The sequence below is a fragment of the Microdochium trichocladiopsis genome (genome assembly GCF_020744255.1).
Source record: "Microdochium trichocladiopsis strain MPI-CAGE-CH-0230 chromosome Unknown B0I36scaffold_6, whole genome shotgun sequence".
NCBI classification, from domain to species: domain Eukaryota; kingdom Fungi; phylum Ascomycota; class Sordariomycetes; order Xylariales; family Microdochiaceae; genus Microdochium; species Microdochium trichocladiopsis.
In genome coordinates this window covers 2,590,954-2,614,879 of record NW_025763549.1, presented here as the reverse complement: position 1 = coordinate 2,614,879, position 23,926 = coordinate 2,590,954, and the positions used below count along the sequence as shown (strand labels likewise).

At 56.0% G+C, this 23,926-nt stretch overlaps 9 protein-coding genes across 9 annotated transcripts; 4 read left to right on the top strand and 5 right to left on the bottom strand.

Annotated features, from left to right (window-relative positions):
* Nucleotides 1-1,404: 1,404 nt before the first annotated feature.
* On the bottom strand, nt 1,405-3,285 carry B0I36DRAFT_228809 (uncharacterized protein; the record flags this gene model as incomplete). Its single annotated transcript, XM_046149118.1, has 1 exon — nt 1,405-3,285. A coding segment is annotated over one exon (1,881 nt), but the record flags the coding sequence as incomplete, so codon positions are not given.
* A 542-nt stretch (nt 3,286-3,827) lies between these two features.
* Nucleotides 3,828-5,930, bottom strand: B0I36DRAFT_244810 (putative glycerol: H+ symporter; the record flags this gene model as incomplete). The annotated part of the gene is made up of 4 exons (XM_046150094.1): nt 3,828-3,934; nt 4,011-4,872; nt 4,935-5,584; nt 5,663-5,930. 4 exons carry the CDS (start codon nt 5,928-5,930, stop codon nt 3,828-3,830), a joined length of 1,887 nt encoding a protein of 628 aa, XP_046011926.1.
* Nucleotides 5,931-7,418: 1,488 nt separating this feature from the next.
* B0I36DRAFT_134462 (uncharacterized protein) lies at nt 7,419-8,756 on the top strand. Its single transcript, XM_046148270.1, has 3 exons — nt 7,419-7,442; nt 7,649-8,208; nt 8,400-8,756. Exons 2-3 carry the CDS (start codon nt 7,764-7,766, stop codon nt 8,549-8,551), a joined length of 597 nt encoding a protein of 198 aa, XP_046011925.1. The 5' UTR covers nt 7,419-7,442; nt 7,649-7,763; the 3' UTR covers nt 8,552-8,756.
* Nucleotides 8,757-8,961: 205 nt separating this feature from the next.
* On the top strand, nt 8,962-9,824 carry B0I36DRAFT_375067 (Alpha/beta hydrolase fold-1; the record flags this gene model as incomplete). Its single annotated transcript, XM_046160329.1, has 2 exons — nt 8,962-9,384; nt 9,465-9,824. 2 exons carry the CDS (start codon nt 8,962-8,964, stop codon nt 9,822-9,824), a joined length of 783 nt encoding a protein of 260 aa, XP_046011924.1.
* A 695-nt stretch (nt 9,825-10,519) lies between these two features.
* On the top strand, nt 10,520-11,291 carry B0I36DRAFT_411728 (uncharacterized protein; the record flags this gene model as incomplete). Its single annotated transcript, XM_046161948.1, has 3 exons — nt 10,520-10,638; nt 10,705-10,923; nt 11,002-11,291. Coding segments are annotated over exons 1-3 (609 nt in total), but the record flags the coding sequence as incomplete, so codon positions are not given.
* Nucleotides 11,292-13,642: 2,351 nt separating this feature from the next.
* Nucleotides 13,643-14,887, bottom strand: B0I36DRAFT_225729 (cytochrome P450; the record flags this gene model as incomplete). The annotated part of the gene is made up of 1 exon (XM_046149070.1): nt 13,643-14,887. A coding segment is annotated over one exon (1,245 nt), but the record flags the coding sequence as incomplete, so codon positions are not given.
* Nucleotides 14,888-15,518: 631 nt separating this feature from the next.
* B0I36DRAFT_326149 (putative oxidoreductase CipA-like protein) lies at nt 15,519-16,824 on the top strand. The gene has a single exon (XM_046154306.1). The coding sequence runs from the start codon at nt 15,724-15,726 to the stop codon at nt 16,669-16,671; it is 948 nt and encodes a 315-aa protein (XP_046011921.1). The 5' UTR covers nt 15,519-15,723; the 3' UTR covers nt 16,672-16,824.
* Nucleotides 16,825-17,233: 409 nt separating this feature from the next.
* Nucleotides 17,234-19,464, bottom strand: B0I36DRAFT_134399 (uncharacterized protein). Its single transcript, XM_046148269.1, has 2 exons — nt 17,685-19,464; nt 17,234-17,472 (listed from the first exon to the last, which is right to left on the bottom strand). Exons 1-2 carry the CDS (start codon nt 19,310-19,312, stop codon nt 17,343-17,345), a joined length of 1,758 nt encoding a protein of 585 aa, XP_046011920.1. The 5' UTR covers nt 19,313-19,464; the 3' UTR covers nt 17,234-17,342.
* Nucleotides 19,465-21,842: 2,378 nt separating this feature from the next.
* On the bottom strand, nt 21,843-23,636 carry B0I36DRAFT_411717 (general substrate transporter; the record flags this gene model as incomplete). The annotated part of the gene is made up of 3 exons (XM_046161947.1): nt 21,843-22,963; nt 23,047-23,354; nt 23,387-23,636. 3 exons carry the CDS (start codon nt 23,634-23,636, stop codon nt 21,977-21,979), a joined length of 1,545 nt encoding a protein of 514 aa, XP_046011919.1. The 3' UTR covers nt 21,843-21,976.
* Between the last annotated feature and the right edge of the window lie 290 nt (nt 23,637-23,926).

The following is a 23,926-nucleotide window of genomic DNA, read 5'->3' as shown; positions in this document are numbered from 1 at the left end:
TTAGACTAGCTCCAACAAGTAGTCGGGCACCTCCCGGGCTGGCTCTGCATTCAGCACGTTGTGTAGACGAGGCCTATCACCCGTATCCGGTGGGCAGGAGGAGATATCTGGCTCTCCGTGCTCGAGCATAAGGGGGGATTCGATGGCTTGGGTATTCTGTGCTTTGCCAAAACAGCTCTGGGTGATCGAAAATGGAACCGGTAGTATCAAGCTCGAGTAGAACCGCCGTAAGCTTCTAGTAGCCGAATCGTAAGGATTTTTGAAGACCCTTAAAGGTCTTTATCTTGCTTCCCTGCCGCCAACGGCGCTGAATCTGCCGCACCACCCATCAGCATTGCTCCACAAGCGAATGCCCAAAAAAGAGCGCTAGGGACGGCCAGTGCTCATTCGCTATGCCTGCCGGTCTAGTTCCCACTGCACAAAACCCGGCAGTTTGGTAAGGCTGATCCTTCCGGCTGTGACGGGTCGGGACCTTCCTCCATCGCGCTAGTGGCTGTGCAGAGTAAGCCCCGATGGTCCTCAGGTACTCTCAGCGTCTGCAGGATGGCTCCTAGCCTTAACCTACGCATCACGCACATGGGGCTTGTTTGCCCGTGCACCTCATTCACCGCGTTAGGGTGAGGGGTGGCGCGTGGAGCTGGTGGGGGCCACCCCACGACTTACCAGGAAGCACGTGGTGGTCGAACCTTGTGTACAGTGAGAACCGAAATTGGTGTCCAAAACTGGGCAGTTGAGTCGCTCCGCGCACAGACCAGTTGTGCACTAAGTGGGGGGCTACAGTGCGCCTCGCCTTCGCTTTGTACAGCGGCTTGATCCAAAACTGGCGCTGCTTGAATTGCAATTACCCGGTATGGAGCTAATCCAGGATTCCATCGAGCCGCCACGAGTGAACTACACTGATCGTGCAGAATACGAGCTTGGCTAGATCAATATAGTTTCCTAAATAGTCAACCAATTTTCCCTAACAGGATAGGGTCGATTGCTAAAACGACAGTACTATAAAGAACATAGAATAGATAATAGAAACAAAATGGAGTAAAAGACAAGAATCATGACCTAGTAGGCTATCCGTAATCCAAGCAAATCCTCGCATTAGAATGCCCATTGCAGCACACGACCAGAAGCACATCCGATAGCTACCCTCCTCTTGCCTACGGCTGATGCAGTAGGACGATATTCTGGTGGTAGCCACAGCCGCTTCTCATCGTCGAATAGGATCCACGCGCCATCTACGCTTAAACCATAGCCACGACGCTGCCCGTTTGAAGACGAACACGAAAAGGGCGTAGGTGAGAGCGAAGAGACTTGTGATGCCATAGGTAAAATCGCAAATGTGCCAAGGTTCGTGTGAAGGCAATCCCCTTGTTCGTTGAACTCAATATGAGATACTCTCCCCCCTATATTGAGCGTCTGGAGGCATTGGCCCGCCGTGGCATCCCACACCTTGACGGTGTTGTCCTCCGATGCGGACGCGAGCCGGCAGCTATCGTGGGAGAACACAACCGAGTTTACCCAACCGCTATGCCCCTCGAGCGTCTGGAGACATTGGCCCGTCGTAGTATCCCACACCTTGACAGTCTTATCCCAAGACGCCGACGCGAGCCGGCAGCTATCGTAGGAGAACACGGCCGAGTTGACCCCACCGCTATGCCCCTCCAATGTCTGGAGACAAGCATTCCATTGATCTTCCATAGTCGGCTTCATCTTGATCCAACTCGGCTCTTCGTGTCGAAATGTCATCCTAATACGGCTGCGCGTAGGGCTAAACACCAACGCAGACGCATAGACCTGTAGCGGATGGTTCTCCATTATCCATCGATAATACGTAGTAAAGCGGCGTGCGTCCTCAAGAAAGCCATACAGGCTGTTTTCCCCAAGTAACCCACTAGCCAGTTTGCTTAAGGACACAACAGCGCTAGGTAGTTGTTTCACAAGGCTCAGGCTCTCAAGCCAGTGAAGAAAATGGATCCGAAGGAATGCGTCGACTGAGTTCAGTATGTTGCGGTCCTGGATGCCAGCATTCGGTTCGAGGAGATGGCGAATCCAGTAGGTGGATGCGTACCGAACAGCGAGGAGTGGATCCGGAGAAGGTATATTGACGTCCTCAATTGCAAATCCGGGCTGGCCCAGGCCATATACGTCTCTTTTTAGAGTGTCGGACAGAGCCTTCAGACAGCGCGTCACAACCTGGCAATGTTCTTCCTCGCGTGTCCGAGGGAAAATTGTATGCAAGATGTCCAGGTAGTCCTTGGCGGACTGGTGGATAAACCGAATGGTATCCTTGCGAATCATAACAAATGAGGCACAGAGGTCGATAAGCTCGCGAAGGTGATCCGGTGGTAGCCAGAGATCCGCTACCGGAGCAAGCTCGTGGAGGGTGAGGGGCCGGTAGGTGATGGAAACTGCGCGAAGGACCCGTTTACATCTAGTGCTTAGGTCTGGGCCACGCTCTTCAATTAGCTGCATCATCCTTTCGTAAAGCGGTGCCAATCCAGGTGGGAACTTGTCGAGCTCCTCCAAAATCTGCAACTGTGCGAGTCCTTTGAGACGCTTCCACACTAACGCAGCCCAAAGGAAGGTGGATTCGGCCTTCTCCATCATCCGGTCTCGGACCTGCTTCCGTAGCTTTCTGTTGTCGGCAGTGACTAGGTCGTCGACCTTCTGCTTGATAAAGCTAGCCACAGCTTCCGATATATGGTTTTCATTGAGCTCCAAGGAAAGTAAGTCCCTGTGTTGGCTTGGCTTCAGCTCCCTGTTGAGTCGTATTGTATAGCGACCTGAGACCAGCCATTTCGCTCTCGAACAAGGATCCGTGGTGTCTTGCCTGATCAAGTCGACCAGCTTGTCCGAGTCCTGACTACACTCATCGAGGGCGTCCACAAGTATGTGTAGCCGGTCGAAGCGGGCGTCCCTGAATATCGAGGTGAGCATGATCTTCAGGGTTGAGAAGAAAGTCTGGTCCGGATTCTCAAACATAGCTGCACGTTTGTCCTTCTTGTCCCGGTATTCTTTCGGGATGTACTGAGCCATGCTCGGGTGTGCGCACAACAGCATCCAGACAAGCCCTCGCAGCACGGAAATGGCATTATTGAGGCGCGGGTCTGCATTCTGGCAAAAGAAGAAGGCGAACCCAGAGTTTGGGGACTTTGACCGGGCCAATTGATTGACGAGGCCGATTATGAGCATCGTCTTGCCCTTGCCTGCTTCTCCCCTGATCCAGAGGAGTCGAGCGTCTTTGGATTGTTGCCAATGCTTCAATTGATCGTTCTCGAGTATCCAGTCAAAGCAATTGTTCTGTTAGCAGGTCTTCTGTGTCGAGTCAGTCGAGCTAGATACATACTGGAGTTAACGTGACTACTTACGTTTCGGATCACGACTGCTAGAAACGATATTGTTCACTAGTGGGATTCTTAGTTACTCAGATTCGTGCTGAATTTCGCACCTTAGTGCCTACCTATATGCATATCTCGACCGACTGTAAAGTTATCGCGCCCAAAGGAGATATTGCCAGAACCCGGAAAGAGTGAACCTAGTGGTCAGCAGAGTGGTCGCGGAGGTTGCGCTGCGGATTGCTGAGGTGAAGCCTGCTTGCAAAATGCATCGCCGGCCGATGCGAGCCTGGATTTCAACTTTTTAGTGGAGCGTGCCGCGCCCCACTTCAGCGCACTTCACGCAGCAAGCACTGGCAAACCAACATGGACCTTGAACTCATGATGTGACAAACAGATTTGCAAGAAAGACATAGAACGAAATGATGTGTCACGGGGCATTCACTGTTCTGGTCCATCAGCAAAACAGGTATGTAATAAGCCTCCAAGGCCGGCATCTCAACACTTGAGATTGATCCCTCTCCTCTTCTCCGTCTCCCGGATCTCAAACATGATTTGAGCACCGCAGAACAGCGCAATGAGAGCTGCAGCACAGAACGTCGCGCCTAGAGTTGAGAAGTAGGTGTGTTAGCAAGCCTGCGCGCGACGATAGCCTTGAAATCCGGCATCATAATGACTTACCTGAATGATCTCTCGTGATCCCGTTGATAATCTGCTTCATCCCATCCACTCCCACGGCGTACCCAATCAGGTTTGCAGACATCATCATGAGGATGTTGATCACAGCTCCCACACAGGATATCATTCTGAAAGCCGTGGGCCGCGATTCCCACTTCCTCTTGGGGAAGAGCGCGCCCGCCATCATCTCGGGCATCATGAAGAACACGACGAGCCAGCCCCAGATGAGCAGGCGGAGCTGGATATCGTGCCATAGAGCAACGAACGTGAAGACGAGCATGTAGGTGACGATGGACCGCGCGGCGCCGGCCCAACCCTTGAAGCTCGCGCCCCCGAGGGGCATGTAGATATAGCGTAGGGACCAGCGGTAAAAGCTGCGGTGCCAACTGCGCCAGAAGGACAGAGTGCTGTAATTGTCGCTCACGCAGCGGATCATGTTCTCCGGCGGGTCGATGCCGTCGACGAGCGCCCAGAGGCGGAACAGCCGCCATGGCAGGAGCAGCTTGAGCCAGATGAGGTGCAACTGGAAGTAGCCCAGCACACTGAGCTGCGCCGCGGTGTAGTCGGCCCAGTTCGGGTTGGCATTGGAGATGGCCTGCACGTAGTCGAAGTGCAGCACGGCCTCCATGACGAGGAGGGTGACCAGGAACCGGATGCCGTAGCGGATAGTGCGGCTTGTCTCGATAGTCGCAGACTTGTACTTTGCTTGCGCAATGTAGTCATTGAACGTAATGATCGGCCCCGTCAGGTAGAGCGGTGCATATATCACATAAGCCACGTAGTTGCGGAGCGAATAGTCCCTGGGCTGCGCCGGGATGGACACGCGCTCACGCTCGCTGAGTGCTGCAGGGTCGAGTTGCTTCTTCTAGGACAATCATCGTCAGCGTCTCTACAGGAAGGATGCATGGTACGAGACATTTGGCTTACCTCGAGGATGTCTTGCTGGCTGCGGTCCGAGCTCCAGTAGTAGTCCAAGTTGAAGCTGATGAGTCGCAGGACGGTGATGTTGAACAGAATCTCCCAGCGTCCCATGAGCCCACCGAAGCTGTCGAGCCACTTTCCCCACGCGACAAGGCCTACATCAGCATCCAGTATCGCCTTGCCTGATACACCGGCAAGGAACGCAGCAATTCGCTCCATCTTGTAGCCCTGGCAGAGCTCGTTGGCGAACAAAAGGCCAATGTTGAAGATCCAAGTAGCGGCGGGGACATATTTCCGCGGAAGGGCCGTCGCGATCTTGTAGTTAAGGAACAAGATCAGAAGTACTTTCGCGGCCGAGAAGCCGTGTAGTACTATCAAGAACTTTATCGCAAACTTGAAGTCGTAGCCGGCTCGCTGGTCCAGGCGTCTCTGTGCGTCCTCAGCCGGGGTCGTTGTCGTTAGGTCATTGGCCTTCTTGCGGTGGAAGATGGCTGCGTATACTCGGCGCATGATCGGGTGGACGACGAGCAAGGTCATCATGTACGGCAGGTTGGTTCGAAAGGTGTGGTACTGCGAGTCGGACGTGTCGATCATGCGACCAGGAATCCAGCCTGGAGACAGTAGGCGCTCGAACTTGTGGTAGGCGGGATGGTCGGCTGCATTGGTAGCGCAAGTCAGCACTTCAGGCCTCCTCAATGGGCAGACGTTAGTCTACGCCTGTGGATTCTACACACATCTCGAAGCCTGGTATGGGATGTAGAACATCGCTGGGAGGATCGCGCCGATGTAGAACAGGTACAGGTACAACTCGGGCGTTTTCCACTTGGAGGGCTGGCCGGTCGAGTTCCAGCTCGCAGCACGCTCCTTGCTGCTCTTTGCGTCGCGGTTGTCATGGCGGGCGTCGACGATGGTCTTGTACGGGACGGTGGCGGGGTTCGTGAAGCGGGTGTCGAGGGTGTCGAGGTCGTAGAGGTTGCGGAGGAAGGAGAGGACGGCGGCCATGGCGGCAGTGCCGGGACCTGGTCGAGGTCCGCGGCTTCTAGGAAGGTCGCGTCCGTCGAGGAGGGGTTTGGAAACTCAGTGACGACACATGGCTGAACGATCCAAGCTTGAAGGTGTCTTCGTCAAGCTTATGGTGTTCTAGTGAAGGTGGTCTTTCGAGGTTCGATGGCTGGCCCCGAGTTGTCGTAATGGTTGTTACGTCGTCGATAGTCCGTTATCATCCGGACGGAAATTCCCCGGACCATCATTCACAAGCAGTTTGTGTCCAGTTGGCGTGTCTCTGCCATACAACAGGGGGCGGGCGCTTGGGCCATTAGACTCGTTCTGAACCATAGAGGAATCGGCACGTGGACACAAACTTACAGTGGGCACGGACGCTAACCCCCAGGGACCCCCCCCCCGGGGGGGGATTTTGGCTACCCCAATTTCCCCATAAGGTTCAGGTGAGTGAGGAGGAAAGGAGAGAGCTGGGGCTCACACGGCAGACCCCGGGCGGGAAAGATGGAGAGAGAGCCACGCGACGACGCGTTGTCGCAGCTCAGGCACAGAAAAAAAAGGGAGAGTTCATCATTAGGCTAGACAGGTAGATAGATGTGAGAAATATGTCAATACTTACGACCATACTTCATCTACGTCATTCGAGCTCTACTGTACGGTGGTAACTGAGGCACTACTAACTAACCCGTCCGGACGCGAAACGCGGCAACGACTGCAGCGAGACTAGACACCGCAGCCGGGCCATGCCGCACGGATAGGCCTGCGTGACGAGGCGCTCGCACTGTCACAGACGCACGCACAGGCGCGGACACAAACGACGGATAGCAATTGCGTCGAGACATGGACGGCGCGAGATGAAGCGAGCAGGTTGGGAAGGACGAAGCAATGCAAAAGGGTCGCCCAGTGGCGAGTGTGGGGCGGGATTCCAGGGACCAGCGGACAAGACGGAAGCGGGAGAAAGAAAGCCAGTTGGTCAGCGCCGCGGAACGCACCCTTGGCGCCCTTCTGCAGCGTCTGACTCGGGGAACCTCCCCCGGAAACTATGCGCTCACGCCACAAAAGTTACCCCCCAGGCGATCGCCAACCCGAGCCCCAGCTGGCGCTGCCCTTGGGAACGTGGCCAAGCTCAACGGCCGGGAGCTGGATGTGTTTCCGACCGCCTCGAAGGGGGAAAGCTGGCAGCCATAAAAACCTCAGCCGGACCACTGCAGGGACCGCGGCCACAGCTTGACATGTCAAGGTGCGTCCGTCGTGTCCGTTTGACGACTAAGACTCGGCTAGGAAGCGCGGCTACTGGTCGCTATCAAACACCCTGCAGACACACCATCATGAGATCCGGCGCGTGCCGATAGCCATACAAGCGTCGAAGCTGCTGCGAGCCCGTGGTAACCATGCCGGGAGAGACGGGGCCGATCGATGTGTCGCTGCCCATCGCGATGCTGATTGCGGGCTTCTTTGCCGTCGCGATCTTCAACACTGTGGAGATTACCATCAGCATTTTCAGCGTCTTCCGCCGTAAGTAGGGGCTCTACTTCTGGAGCCTGCTCGTCGCGACATTCGGCATCTTCATCCACACCATCGCTGTCTTCCTGCGGTTCTTCGCGCTTGCGCCAAACCTGCCAATGTGCGTTGTCGCCGTCGTTGGGTGGTGGGCCATGGTGCCTGGCCAATCTGTCGTGCTCTACTCGCGTCTGGGGCTGGTCGTGTCTGACCGCTGGAAGATCCGGCTCGTGGCCGCCATGATCGTCTTCAACTTTGTCGTCCTCCACATTCCCGTGTCGATCCTATTCCTCGCCAGTAACAGCGGCAATCCCGACCCCTTCTTTCACACCTTTGATGTGTATGAAAAGATACAACTCGCCGGCTTCTTCCTCCAGGAGAGCGTCATGTCCGGGCTGTACGTATGGGAGGCCGCCAAGGGCTTCAAGCCTATCCTGGCGGTCAAGGCCACCACGGGACGGCGCATGCCCCGCCATCTCGTCATCCTCTTCGTCCTCACCGTCCTGCTCGACGACAGTCTCCTCGCCACCCAATACAGCGGAAATTTTCCAGATCCAGACGACGTACAAGCCCGTCGTGTACAGCATCAAGCTCAAGATCGAGTTCGTCATCCTCAACGAGCTGATAGCCTTCACCCAGACGGGGAGGCGTCACGACCAATTCTTCCACACCGAAACGGACGAGGCGCCAAGGTCATCGTTGTTGGCCGGTGCCGTTGCAATGGACGGCGAGTGTGCTTTTGAAACAGCGTCTCTGACTCGAGCACCGAATCCTGACAGGGGTAAGAAGGTCTCGTGTTCGTATCACACACGCAAGCACAGGTACTAGTGTTGGCCGCCAAGCCCGGCCTTCCGAAGACTCCGAACAGACAACAATACGGCGTCAAAGTCCCTATGGCGAGACTTGGTGGCCAACCACCAGAGACTGCAGAAGAGCAGGATCCCTCAAGAGTGGCTACTAAGCGAGAGCCAGATTGCACAGCTCACTCAGGTCAGCGGCGCAAAGTCTGGTGGCGTCGATCTCATCACCACCAAGGCAGCGCAGCGAGCCAATCTCCTCTCAGCCAAGGAAATCAAAATCACCGGGTCGTTTACCGCAACGGAGTTGCTTTCCCGGCTAGCTGATAGCCGGCTCAGCTCAGTCGACGTGACGACTGCATTTTGCAAAAGGGCTGCCACCCCAAGAGAATAACGACATTCGACAAGAGTACTCCGTAGTATTGTTCCAGCTTTACTTATTTACCAGGACAGAAACCCCGAAGCCCGACATACAGTTGACCCCGGAGTTCGGATCGTGGCAGTACCGTCGCTATCATCCCAGTCCTTTACAGTCCATGGAAAGACGTTTCCAGGCCCCGGAAACCCCGGAAGCACCGGAAGGCCAGGGAGGCACTTGACTCGCATTGAAGTCGGCGGGGCGGCTGCTCTCTCCGTAATAAATACAGCGTGTATGAAATCCATCACCGTTTACATATCAATGGTTACTCAACTTCTTTGCTACAACACAAGAGCGCGTTCTCAATTCAATAGACAGAATGGCTGCCGCATCACCGAAACCCGTCGTCCTCCTGGTCCACGGTGCCTGGCATAGCCCGGTCCACTACAACCTCCTCATCAAAGCCCTCCAAGCGGGTGGCCACACAGTTGTTGCCCCGCAGAACGCGAGCGCAGGCGCGGGCGATTCGGGCGTCGGCAAGGGCATTCCAGACGACATTGCACGGATCGACGAGGTCGCAGGGCCGCACATCGAGGCCGGGCGGGACATCATACTCGTAGCGCACAGCTACGGTGGCGTGCCAGGGACAACCTACCTTAAAGGACGGACAGCGCATGAGCGCCAGGCCCGCGGGCTTGCAGGCGGATTTGTCGCCGCCTTGTACCTGACGTCGTTCCCAGGCTCGGTACCCAAGCCGAACCCCGAGGCCCCCCAGCCTGCTATGAGAATCTTCGATATCGACGTGAGTTTCCGACTCCGTTTTGGGAGGATAGTAGAGTGTGCCAAATTATTCATATCTGACATAAACCGTGTATCCAACAGGCTAAAAGGAGCATCGCAGTCCTGAAGCGGGCAGCCATTGGGCCGCTCTTCTACGCCGACGTCCCCGGCGACGACGAGCCTAACAAGTCCAGACGGGAGACGCTATTTGACCTCCTTAGCGGCCAGAGTCTCCTGACTTTTACCGGCGAGACGACGGTTGATGTGCGTGAGCTGACGATGCGTAAGACGTATGTTGTCTGCACGTGCGATGAGCTCCTCTTGCCCGCAGCCCAGCACGAGATGGCTGAGCATATTGACGCGCGGATCGTCGAGATCGATGCTGGGCATAGCCCTTTCCTAGTTACAAGGCATGTGCAGCGGATTGTTGAGGAGGTCGCGATGGCGGCGGGCTGTGATTGATACACGGTTTGGTGAGCGTAGGTGGCGGTCACGGGAGATAAAGCGCGGTGTAACGATTTCGATTATGAGTTCGGTTTGGTTAGGACCCGAGTACTGTTGCAAGTGATTTCGAAACTGTTCCAGGCCTTATAATACCGTCTTCTACATGAGAGGCTCTGAATGCTTAGGCAACTCCTACATAGAGATAATAACGTACTACTGTGCGGCATTACTTGGCCCCAGGCGATCAGCATGACGGCTTTGCTGCGGAGCCTGCGTAACGCGCCCCAGGCATATCTACCGCCAATCACAGCTTATACCGGCTATAAACCTGGGCCACCGTCATCTGCCGCCACATTCGTGTAGTGACTGTGTACGGTGGATCCTACAATGGCGGATGGCGGCGCATTGGCGGAGACTCTTTAGCTACAAACCAGCCGTCTTGTCTTGGATAATGGATTATCTCTTCAGATTACGCGTATAGCATCACCGGCTTCCCAATCCCTATCACGCGCAAAGAAATTTTAGCCCTTTGCACGGAAGGCACAAGCGGTATGGCGATGCTCCACGAGCTGGGCAGTCGAAAATCGAGGCCTATTGTCACCGTTGGGTAAGAACGCGCAAAATGCCTGCAGGCGGGGCCCAACGGCTCGCTGCAGTGTCAGCATTATGCAAGGCTAACTTCGTGGACATCGTCTTCTTTCCCTCACTGTAGCGCAGGTATCATTGGCCTGGATGTGGCCCTGCTGTTGTGCGAAAAGGGCTATAGCCAGTATGTGCCTTATCTCGCCGAATACATGCCGGGCGACACATCCCCATCTTACTGCTCGCCTTAGTACGTCGAGCCTGCACACCTCTTCAGCATATGCTGCCGGTACTGAAACGAGTCCACACGATGCAGGGCCGGCTGTAATTCCTCGGCCATCACGGGCACCCGCCATCACGGGCACCGACGCCAACGCGCTAAGGTGGGACCGAGTGGAATACAACTACCTGCGTGAGCTGTGCGCGCGCCACGGCGAAGAGGCCTTTGTCCAGCGTACGACCTCGGCCGAATTTTGGGATGAGCAGATTTCTGAGGATGAGATCGACACTATGGCTGAGTGCCTTCAAGATATAAGTCCGGCTCCTTTCAACTCCATCATCTAGTAGCATTCACTCACGCGGACAACTCCCACTGAAAATCCAACAGTTCAAGGTCCTCCCCGCCTCCGAACTACTCGCCGGCACGTCCTTTGGCATCTCTTTTACGACCTACACAAACCAACGCTCCCTAGCACATTGCCTACCTCGTCTACCGTCTGCGAGCACAATACGGCGTCGCCTTTGCCCGCGACAAAGTTTCCCATATCGCCGCCGTTGCCCACGGTCCTGCGACGCGGCTCATCTTCGAATGCACGGGTGCTGCAGCGAGCACACTCCCAGGTGCCGAGGACATCCGGCGTTACCCCCCAAGAGGGCACATGCTGCTCGCGCAAGATCCCGCCGATGCTTTCGACCGAAGGGTCATCTGAGTGACACCGCAGTCGAGCAGGGCACGGATGACCGCGAGGCCGTCGTTGTTATCCTCAGAGCTACTGTTTTTGTGCCCATTCTCCCCAAGCCGCTTGTTGTACAACTCAATCGCCTCTGCCATTGGCGTGGCCGCGTAATATACCTACCGCACGTCGACGGACCAGGACTCGAGAAGAACGTCGACGGCCTGCTTGCCGATCTCGCGATCGTTTACCGGTGTGTCCTGGGCCGGCCCACTGTTAAACAGGGCCGGCCCGGTCTTGGCCGCGTGCTCGGCTCTATCCTCTATCCAGACGGCCTTGATGAGCGCCTATGTGCTGAAGCTAGGCTCGGGCTGCTAGCCGCTACTATCTCGCCGGGCTGCGAGGTTCTGCAGCACCCGTCGCAGTAGAAACGCCTCGTCATATATCACGAAAGCGTGTTCGAGGCAGCGGAGCAGGCCTTCCCTGCCGAGCAGCGTCTGGCGTACGAGGAAGTCGAGTATGGGGTGGTCGGCGCGCAGCCGTACTTGCAGCGCCCGGCTCGGGCGGGCGATCTACGGACCGGCCGAAGCGTCTTGAGGCCCAAAATGATGTTTTGCCTGCCCTAGAGGATCGCTTAGTCGAGGATGTCGCGGGTCTCGCGGTAGCCGTTTGTCAAGGGATCGTACTCGTCTTCGTTTCTATACTTCTGGCTATGGTAGTGCGCCCTCGTTGACCGGATAAGTGAGTGCTTAAAGCTAATCCTATGCCTGAATACGCCATGCGCGCCGGCGGCTAATATGAAGCGTGCCGAGCGATAGATTACGGCGTAGTATGGCGGTAACTATGGGGTCCGGCGTGCACGGGAAGGTAGTACTACTCGTGGCGATGTCGGCCCCAGTATCGAACAGCACGCGGAACGCATAGTTGTGATCGTTGAGTACCGCAAGGTCTATAGTATCCGTTATATCGTCTGGCGTGGTGGTACGGCCGCAGGTAACTAGGATGCGATCGAGCTACAAGGTACTGCTATCGGTGGCGGCGGCCTGTAAGGCATACCGTTGGTGCTCCCGGTTCGTTTTGAGTACTGTTAGTGCGCCCCGGGCCTCGAGTGCGGCTAGGTAGCGCTCCTCGACGCCGCTCTCAATTGCGTCACTTAGAGGCGTGGACCAACGTTCCGTTGGCTACTCTTACACAAAGTTACCAGCTATCGTGCTGGTCGATTGTATGCTGCGGGCTCCCTGCGTTATCGGGCTCTATAGCGAGCACGCGGTCGATGACTGGGACTCTTGTGTGCGGAACGCTGCGCTAAGCACGATGTCCTACCGTACGTGCGGCGTATAGACGTCGCGATACGTTGCTGCAAGCAGGTCAACGAGCGCGAGGAACCGCCGCCGGCACGCCTCGATGAGCACCTACGTCACGGTCGTCTCGCCGTACCGCGCCGGATACTTGCCGCACGGTACGGTAGTGTCGCTATCGCCATCGCCGAGGCCCATGTGGCGCCACCGCTTGGCGATGTCAATGGCCAGGCCGTCGTGCGCGACGTGGCGCACCAGCCGGACTAGCATGCCCCCAACTGATGATATTTTGATGCGTCGCCAGCAGTAGTCCACGGCGCGGCTCGCCCCACGCGACGGCGTGGTCGGTAATGACCGTATCGAACTGGCAGCAGGCGTCGAGAAGTAGAACCTAACTCTAGCCTATCACTAGAGTGAGCGCCGCAAGGGCCCTCACTCGATAAATTGAAGGGACACGAGTATATTTCCCACTTGCGTTGGCGTCACTCGGATCGAACTGTGGAAAGACAAGCGCTTCCCCTTCGTCCTCAATTTTTCACAGTTTTCTCCTACTCGCGGCCAAAAAACCCACTACGACCATTCCAAATGAGTTCACTGATTGCCAGTTACGGTGGGATGTCTGACGAGGTGCACTCCGCGCAGGGTAAGGGACTCCTGGGCGCGCGCAACTGGAGGAAAGTGTGGGAGAGCTCACTACATAAACAACGAATTGTTGATGCAACAATTCTCTGAGGGTCAAATGTCATGGATAATATCTATCCAGAGATGTGTGAGGAGAACGACTATAGGTGTGCATGCATATATTCATATATGGAAAACCAGCGTGAAGTTATTTAGGACCTTTAAATGCATAACAGACATATGCGATACCCCAGTCTCTGTCTGCCCTGCCCTGTCACAGCAACTACTCCGTCCCATGACCAATCACGTCCAAATCAATGCCCATCTCCTCGGGCGTCCTCTTCCTGAAGCGCAGTTTAACAGAGGTGTTGACACTGAGACCTACTCCATTCATATGAGGAGTCATGTCGACGGCGCTACCAATGGCGTTCTGCTCATGGTCAACTTCCCAGTCATACTTGATGAGGAGGTGGCATAAGGCGATCTTGAGCTCAGTAGCTGCAAAGAACCGACCTGGACAGGCGTGGTTGCCGTGGCCAAAAGAGAGGGACGTAACGCCCGTTGAGACGAGGTGGACGGGGAGTGTGGTCTCCCCGTTCGCCCGCATATCGGCAAAGCGACGGCCGATATACTTATGAGGTTGCTCGTAAACGTCTGGATCGAAGCGAAGGTGCGACGAAACAAGAGTCTGGGCGCCTACAGGGAGGATACGGTCAGTGCCGGGAATCGGTGTCGGGGCCAAGACCATGCGGGACATAGTGGCACTCGTGATTGGGCGTAGCCTCTGCGCCTCCTTGAGAGCACTGTCTAGCAGCTTGAGGTTGGACAGGGCATTCTTTGTCCAGGCACCCCCGACTAGCAAGACGGAATTGATCTCGTCCCTAAGCTCCTCCATAAACTCAGGTTCCTGGGCTAGGCGGAGCATGGTCTCCGTGAGTAGGTCTGCAGTCGTGTGGGTAGCCACGGTAGACAGCATGAGCTGCAATCGACCCGGTTCATAGGGCATGCCCGCGCTCTCCTCCTCGAACCAGTCGATAGCGTTCGGGACGTACTGGGCATCTGCCTTGCCGCCACGCTGACGCTCCTTCCGTTCCTCAATCACACGGTTGATAAGCCTGTTGGCGTTGGCGACCTGCTGGCGGACAAGACGCCCCTTGGGCAGTAACCACGCGTTGACAAAACGGCGCGTCCACACGGGGTATCTACTGAGCTCCTGTGCAGCCTCGATACTATTGATAGTATATAGCTTTGTGATGCCAAGCCATTCATCATTTCGGCACAGCTCCTTACCAAGGAATATGAGCGACGAAAGGCGGGCGACAATGTCGAGAAATCCAGGGTAGGGCTGGACAGAACGCCAAGCGGTTGATGAGCCAAAGTTATGATCGATTGCCAAGCGAGCCTCGGCGGACAGGGGCTTTGCGATGTGGGAGAGTGATTTCGTCAGCTGCTTGCGGATTACACTCTGTAGGATGGCTTCGTTTCTGTCGCCGGCCTTGAAAGGCTCGAAACCCGGCAGGTAGGAATGCATATTGGCCGAGGAAGTATGCATGAAGTTGAGGCCTGGCTCGTTGCGTAGCGCGTGGCCGAGTTCGGGCGATAGTATGGTGTAGTAGCCCATTGTTGTTTTGAGAGTGAATGGCTTATCCTTGTACTGGGCACGGCCTTTCTCAATTGTCTTCTCCGCATCGATTTGGAACTCCTCGGGCGTCTGGTTAGCAAGCTGTGGGAAGCCGGCAGACTTCGCGCCCGTCGAGTCTTGCGTCCAGAGGAGGCTGCCTCCCAGTAGCAGCACGGTGACGACGAGAGCGCTTCGCGGGTTCCCCTGGATCGCCGATAGCGCTGGCGCGACATATTCCGAGAACGGGATAGAGCTGGAAGAGGCTGCCATGACGTTGATGATGATAGTGACGATGGCGACGATGGATGTGATGGACAGACGATTCACAGACGAGGCAATACTGGATCCAATTGACCTGACTTGAGAGATCCTGAAGCAAACTACATAGGAGGTGGTCAACAGATATATATACATTTGGTGTGTTTATACTTGCAAGCTCGGGCACATACTCTACGTCTCTATCCCGACGCCAAGAGCATCATTAAACTCTTGCGGACACTCCGCTCAGTTTCGGGTCGGACAAAAGATACCCGAGCCAAGGGACTAGGACCCCGCTGGCACATGGTCTATGGCCAATTCACGGACCCGGGGGGGGTGGCAGGTGGGATGCCACTTGGCACTGGAGGGAGCCACTTGGCCGAACCTTGAGTGTCGGACATTCCACTCGTCTTGGTAAGCAACGCTTATCAACCACCATGGCCCAGATGAGCACCCCGACCCTGCAATGCTGGTGAATGGCGAGAAACAAGACATCGCCCAATCTCGGCCACGACTCGTCCCATGAGAATAAAAATAAGCCCTCGCGCCCCTCAAACGGGTGCCTCACTCCTGGTATCACAGCTTGAGCATCCCACCAGACACCACAGACACCACAGACGACGCACAGCACCGACACCTCTAACATGTCCTACCCACCCATCAAGAACGTCGCCCTGACGGCCGCCAGCAGTTCGCTTGGATCCGTCCTCGTCAATAAACTCATCTCATCCGGCCTCTTCAACGTTCGTGTCCTGTCCACCACGGGCTCCACGGCCGCCTTGCCCGCTGGCACCGACGTTATTAAGGTCGACTACACATCCATTTCGGACCTGACGGCCGCCCTGCGCGGTATCGACGCCGTTATCTCGACCACCGGTAGCGACGGCTTCGCGGGGCAGACGGTGCTCATTGACGCGGCCATTGCCGCCGGCGTGCGCCGTTTCCTGCCTTCCGAGTTCGGCTCGGACCTGTCCGTCCCCGCCACCCAGGCGCTGCCCGTCCTCTACCCCAAGGTGCAGGTCGCCAAGTACCTCGAGGCAAAAATCCGCGAGCTCGGCGAGGGTAGTACCTTTTCCTATACGTACGTCTACAATAGCGTGTTCCTCAACTGGGGCCTCGAGGTGGGCTTCCTGGCCGACCTGCGCTCCGCGACTCCGCCGGCCGTCTGGGGCTCGGGTGACATCCCCTTTGCTGCGACTACGCTGGAGAGCGTCAGCGACGCCGTCGTCGGGGTCCTCACGCACCCGGCCGAGACGGCGAACCGCGCCGTGCACGTCGCCAGCACCACGGACCTGACGCAGAACAAGATCATCAAGCTCGTGGCCGAGCTCGACCTGCCCGGCAAGGAGGCCTGGAAGTCGGGCAAGCCGGCGGCGAACCTCGAGATCGAGGACGTCGTGGCCAAGGCGGAGCAGGAGCTCGCAGCAGGCGCAGCGCCGGGGCCGGGCAACATGGTTCCGTTCCTGATTAGGAGCATCTGGGACCCGGCATACAGCTCCGGGCGGTGGGGTGCTGACAACAAGCTGCTGGGCGTCACGCAGATCACGGAGGAAGGGATCAAGGAGATCATCCGGAAGATCTTAGCCCAGTAGAAAGGGGGGAGTTCGGGACGTGGTTTTGGCCCACTGGGAGGATGGTACCTTGGTGTCAGAAAGCCACCAGATGGTGCTGGGGAGGTTCAGCTACCTAGTTTTCACCGAGAATGCCCTCATGCTAGTAGAAATATTCATTCGATTACAAACTCGCCTCGCAATTTGGCACGTATAAGTGCTCAAGTGAATTAAGAGCCGGCTGGCCACGGGCCAATTCCCCCATGCGCAGAACATGAAATAGTGGCCCTACACATGGATTATTTACAGCTACGTTATACTAGGATCAACGTGTTCCGGCTCATCTTCCGATGCCCGAGGGCATGTTTTGAGACATATTGTAGATTGAAATTATCAAAACCGTCCGTGTGGTGGTTTGAAAATGTAGAGAAGAAAGGGCAACGCAGGCTTGCTGGTCAATCAAATAAAGGAGTGACCCAGGTTATACAAGAATAACGAGAACAACGAGACAGCTTCCACGACGGTAGTGGCCGTCTGATACCCACCTTCGGATGGGGAGTAGTCTCCTCACCGGGATTGGTAACATAAAAAAAAGTCGGGAGAAGAGGGCCAAGAACAAACGGTAGCTGAATGATGGGATGCTAATCAGCTCCGAGCATACCTCGCTCGAAAGACAGGAAGGATCTGTCCGAGAGAACCCCCTACCCCTCTTCCTATAGCTTCACGCCGCCTTGGGAGAGCAGCCACCCTTTCGTCTCGTCGATGCCCAGGAGCAGCGTGAGAATCATCTTGGAGCAGGTGTCCACGTGGAGCGGGTTGATTTCGTGGACGCGGAGCTCGAGACTTTCCATGATGTTGCAAGCAAGAGAGAGTTAGCAATCTCCGTATTCTCGTGGAGACGAGTGATGAAGCTGATTTGTCACTGAAAGGGGAGGTAGCGACTGTTTTAGGAAACAGAAGGGGAACCGGCAGCCCATCCCTGCTAGGCCCAGTCCAGTGCTAAGCGTTGAGCCAGGAGGGGGAAAAATCATATGGGGAAAGAGAACAGAACTCACTCGGCACAACTCAGCACCGTAAACGCCTTCTTGTTCCACCCCACCGCAAAGTCCACCGCGTCAGCGGCCTCCCAGCAGTCCCTTGAGAGCGTCCAGGGGCTCAAACAAAGGTCCCTCGACGCGCAGCACGGGTCCGGGTCATCGTCTTCCCCAACAGCAGGAGCAGTCTCAAAACCAAAGATACTTGCGGCGGCGGCGGGAGGAACCTGAGAGGAGGACGAGGAGGGGAAGGGGAACTGGCCTGCGCGCAGTATCTGTAGCATTAGGAACATGCCCGCCATGAGCACCGAGCGCCGCGCCGACTCGTGGATGATCCAGTCGTGCCAGACCTGGCGTGTGGTGGTTAGCGGGGATAGGGCGAGGAAGGACGGCATGGGCCTCGTGGTGCTATTGCGGCTGCTGTCGCTTGCCCCTCCTGCTACGAAAAGTCGCAGTGGCACCGGCAGGCTCATGCCGTTGCTCGGCGGGACGACTAACATCGATAGCTTGTAGCTCGCCGGCGAGGAGGGGTTGCAGGAGGAGTTGGAAGATGAGGACGATGACGAGGCAGGAGTACCAGGCGCGCGGAACGAGGACGTCCGCAAAGGGCCGCTGCCCACGGGATACGGCGAGGACAAGCCGCTCGTGCGGTCGTGGAGGCGGATCATGGCCCTCTGCAGCGCCCGCGCCGTCAGCGGCAGGGTGTTTCTGGCCACGGGGTCTAGGTCAGAGTGCAGCATGATGTGGTAGAGCAGGAGCGCCTGCGTGTGCGCGAGGAGGTCCAGCATCGGGTCTCCCGTTCCCCTGTCCTCGCCTCTAGCCCCGGACGACGATAAATCGTTCTGGAGCAAGCACAGCTCCCGGGCGTGGTGGGCAATGCTGCGCGACACCATGGCTGCGTTGCCCGGCCCCCGCGCGGCGTGCAGGGCACAGCAGGCCTGCGCAATGGCGATGGACCTAGGCAGCCGGTCACGGTATAGTAAAGGGTGCGACCAGGGGGTCTGGCAGGAGAGTGCCAACTGCTCAGGGGCGCCGCAGAACTGGGCAATGGCGTAGTGCAGGCGCGGGTCGAGGACGGCGCGGAGGGCGTCGGCGTCGTCGGGGAGCACGATCAGGGGCTTGGTGCTGGGGACTATGGCGATTTCAGTGTTGTTTTTTGTGAGCTGGGGCCAAAAGGAGAACGACGGTGGCGAGAAGGAGGAGGAGTAGGATTCGAGTGGTGATGATGTGGTTGTGGCATTGTAGAGGTTTGTGGTGAAGACTGAGTTCATCATATCGAATCCGAGACGAGGTTGGCCAGGACCCGTGAGGCACGGGTCGAGCATGGCGGCGTCAAAGTCGGCATTATCGATATCGATGTCGATGCTTACATTGATGTCAGTGTCAATGTGGACGTCGACATCAATGTCGTTGCTTCGGTTGTCTAGCGGCAGGACATGGTGTTGATGGGCGATGCTCGATTCCTTGTTCAGCCGACGCCTGCGCGACGCGACAGCGGGAGCATAGACGCAGGCGACGCCCCTCTCGTCACAGCGTGAGCACAGCGGGAGGCCGAGATCGCAGCGGCGTTTGGCGCGAGTACAGGCGAGGCACGACTTGCGGCGGGCCGTGCTCGGCGCACCAGGCAGGGAAGTCGCGGGAGCAGGCATGGCGGGCTGTGGCTGTGGCTTGTGACTGCGGAGTGTCCGGTCGTTTGACCTGAAGATGTCCTGGTGGCAAAGGCCATGAAGATGGGCGTAACAAGTATGAAGAATAGGGTCGCCAGCAATTGAATCCTCTGGTGAGAGTTGGTTTCTTGCCTGGCGGACTTTCCGCAGTGTTCGGCAGGCGCGCGTCGTTGGAACAAACGCTTGGAAGGCGCCACTGATTCGCCGGCGCCAGGGGAGTGGAGCCATCCGTAGCCAATCAGACTACCCATCTCAGTCACAGCGGAATGTCCGCAAAAGTGGAGCCTGCACTGCCCATACTCCACAAGTGACCTGGCCACTTTCTAGGCACTTCTGCAATAAAGTACAAGTTAATTCAACCACAACGCCTTAAATCAGTTGAAACTATTTAGAGCCCTCTTCTTCAGAGGTAGACTCAAACTTCTGACACGTACGCGTATCAAGGCGAGGCTCCCCGTAAACGCAATAGCGTCGCGCGCGCGTCTCTGTCCTCCTTACGCGACCACGATTTTGACTCGTTTCTGCCTGTAACTGCTGCGTCTTATCGATATTCTTCAAATCCTTTGCCTACTTAGTTTTAAGGGACCCTCCTTTCTGAGACTGCTGTCTTTTTGTACGGCGGCGGCGGCTAAGGCGGTTATTCATATCCCGAAGCTCGGACAGGTCGTAGCGTATAAGCGTCTGCTTATATACTATTGTCGAGGTTCTTTACTCAGCTACCGTAAGCCTGAAATAATTGACGAATGTCACAAGCTACTCAGGCGGCGGCCCAACTGGTCAGACAGACGGCAGAAGGGACAGCTCCCGGAGTCACAACGGAACGAGGTCTGGTCGAAGACTGAGCACCCTCGGGAAGAATGGACAGAGACAGACAAGTCGTATTCAGGTACAGGACCGATACCTAGAGTAACCGTATAGATAGAATGAAAATAGAGACTGATCCTTACCCTTCCTTCCTCACTGGAATCCCGTTCCTAAGGGTTCCCCGTTATATAGAGGAAGGAGGGCGGAGAGGGCGCGGATCGCCCACGGAAAGGCCTCGCCACGCAATCCCTAGGCTATCACATTTAAAGTTGGAGTCGCAGCCTCCCAAACGTTGGAGAATCTTCAGTCAGGCCTGGACCCTGTCCGGTCAGACCCTGGATTGGGGTCGGCCCGCTCAGGGAAATATCCCCCTTCAGTCTCCAGGCCCACGTGTGACAAGTGGTTAATACGCCTAAAGCTAAAGTAGATACAGATTGGCGGACACGATAGCGAAAAGGTCGAAGGATACTCCAATAGAAACGCTAGAACCTTTGCTAATATAAGTGAGTGTCTCTTTTGATAGCTAAATCTTGGATTATTAAGGGGAGTACAGAAAGGCGGAGGAGCTGCCTTTAGAAATGATAGAGACTTGTAAGCAGAAACTCGGACTCGATTTTCCTGACACTCTCGTTAGGATGGCCAATCTGGCTCGCACCTAGTACGCACAAAAGCGCCCAAGGTAGGCTATTGACTTAATGGATTCCTGCCACTAACGTATGCAGGAGGTGTTACGACGAGACCATCCACAAATTCCTCATCCATAGAGTCTTTAGAGACTAGGCGTACCGAGTAAACGATATTGCTCTTTCGGCTTTGAAATTATCAGAAAAAAGTTGTATTGGTGGTCGATCACAGCATCCATAGATTTCTATCATGAAATATGTTCCTTAGAAAGGAAGATAGTGATTCCGTTCCCGAAATCAGAGACACGTCGTGCGCACATCATCTACGGTCAACTGGCCAGCAGCTAATGGTGTCCAGGCGATTGCAGTAGGTTCGACCTGGTGACAGTAGGATCTTGGATTTTGTGTCACTGCTGGAAAATGGTGTTATAATTTCATGTCACGGATTGCGTGTGAATGCAATCCCAATAGTCATTGGACACGAGATCGGAGAGACTATGGGCAAACGAACGCGCCAGGTCGCCAATACTCTGCATATTCTCGCTCGCACCAACGTGCGAGTTGTAGCCGAAAGATACTCGTGTCCTCGTGCCTCGGTGAATAGAGAGTGCATATGAGTGCGGGCGACAAGGCCGTCACAGCTTAGCAAGGATACGCTATGCAGCATACCTGGTATACATTGTAAGCTTCTGGTTACAGTGATGCGCCATAAATACGATCTCAGGAAGGTGTTAGCTACATGCCCTGTACCCCGCGTTTGAACGAAGTGAAAACTAAGGGGACCTCTTATCGGGAATTCTTCGCGGTGATAGATCCCGCTAGTACATCGCACTTAAAAGTAGCCTGGACTGGGCGGCTGGCTAAAGAGCATCGCCATCAGACTAACCGAGCATGGGGCGCAACTGATGCAAGACGACAGTTTTACTTGTGCATTGTTGTAGCCTGTTTGAGATGAAATCAAAGCTGATATGACGTCAGGAATCTATCCATAACTACAAGGTGGTTTCGATAGGTATATCGCTAGTCGTTCTTGCAGCGGCGCCCGCTCCAGAGCATGAGTCTACTGGAGGACCTCTGGTCTCATCCAAGCCTTGGATACAGAAACACAACCATGCCCTATACAATGTTTACAACGTAGCTAGCCACCTCTGAGCGACGCCCTTACACCCTTACACACCAGTCCGACACGATAACGAAGCTTTTACACCGCATCCTCCTCTCAGGCAGGAACAGAGAGCTCCTCGTCCATCTTGCGCTTGAAGTCTCTGGTCTTGGTCTTGCGCTCGAACAGCAGGTCAAGCTGGGCGTACGACTTGTTCCTGGTCTCAGGGACCTCGAACCAGACGAGGACAATGCCGATGGTGCCGAGGCCGACAAAGACCCAGCCGATCTTGGCACTCAGATTTCCCACGTCCGGGTTGAACATGTAGGGTACGGTGAAGCTGAAGACCCAAGACGCCAGGGCGTAGATAACGAAGCCCGAGGACAGCGTCCGGGCACGGAGGCGCACCGAAGAGACCTCACTGGCAACAACGTTATAAGCGGGATTAAGGCCGTGCGCGCCGACGAAGCCGCTGAGGAGCAACGTGACACCGACGAACTTGAGCGCCGTCTTGTCATTAGGGAAGAGCCCCGTAATACCCATACCGATAAATCGGACTGTAATAGTGATCATGCTGGTTAGGATAATGAACCGACGGCTAAACTTCTGCATCGTGTAGTAGCTGAGCAGGATACAGGGGATGCTCAGACTGATACCAATCTGGTTGATCTCGAGCGACTGTGCGGGGTTCATGCCGGCCTGGATCAGGAAGTACGTAGCGTTGGCCAGCAGCGAGATGCCGGTGAACTGCTGGGTGATGTTGAGCAGCCAGACGATTCTGGTCCTGCGGAAGTTGGTGCCTTGGAAGAGCTCCATAAAGCGCACGTCCTTGTTGTTTTCTTGCTGCCGCTCCTGGGCGACCGTGGCGATAAGGTTGTTTGGCGAGCGCTCGCCCTTGCCATACAGGCGGTCGAATGAGCGGGCAGCCTCTTCGACGCGACCCTTGCTGACGAGGAAGGAAGGGGACTCGGGTATTAACACGGCACGGATGAAGACGAGGCCAGCGAACATCCACTGGAGGGCGATGGGGACGAGGTAGGCGCTGCGGTCCATGATGGCGATGCGAGAGAAGACGACGCTGACGGCGATGGTTTGACCGACGACCTGCGATTCAGGCATAAGACGGTGTCAGCAGAAGTCCGGTGCACGGTCAAAGTCAAGCACACAATCATTTTCGTCCAGCTTACCAGAACCAGAGTGTAGATGCCGAGGAGCATGCCTCTAATCTTGACTGGGGCAATCTCAGAGACATAAGTCTGGCATGTCGACATGAGAATACCCATTCCAAGGCCAACGATAACCTTGGCCATCAGGAGTTGGGTCCTCCGACCGGCGTAGCTGTCGGGCATGTAGCTTGTGTAGCCAAGGGCGACGCTGAGGGTGGCTACGGCCCAGCCGACGAAGGTCATGGGCTTGCGGCCAAACCGATCCTGCAGGTAGCCGTTGGCGCCGGCACCGATCATGATGCCAATCTGCTTGCCTGCGGTCCAAAGACCTTGCCACAGGGCCGGGATGAGAAGGCCATACCAAATGGCTCGCCAAAGTCGAAGGAGAAGGCAGGAAGGGCAATAATGACGCCAAGAGCGAGACCATCGTAGCCGAAAAGCAGAGGACTGAAGTTAGCACAGATGGTGTAGCCGATGATGGCCGGATTCTCCTTGCAGATTTGCCAGAAGGATCTGTCGTCGTGGTACTCGGTGGGAAAAGCGTCGTAGTGCTCAGACTCGGCCTTGGCGGTATCGATCGTGGCCGATGGTGACTCCTTGGTGGTAGACATAGTAGGCGAAATGCGTCTTTTGCCGGCGTGTGTCGTGGATAGTTTGGGATGCAGAATCTAGATCTAATGAGGACGACGGTGGCCCGCGTGACTTTATATGAGGAGAAGCATGCAGCGCTGGGGTTCTGGGGATGCCGCAGATTGAGGCCGGGTTTGACAATGGGGAACTGGGGAAGTTGATGGGGTCCCTGAGCTGCTGGAGGGCCCATCGTTTACCGAGCCGGTGGCATCTCTAGTTGCGACCACATCCCGACAGAGTTGCCGAGCCGGGCATCGTTCTGGCCCCGTCC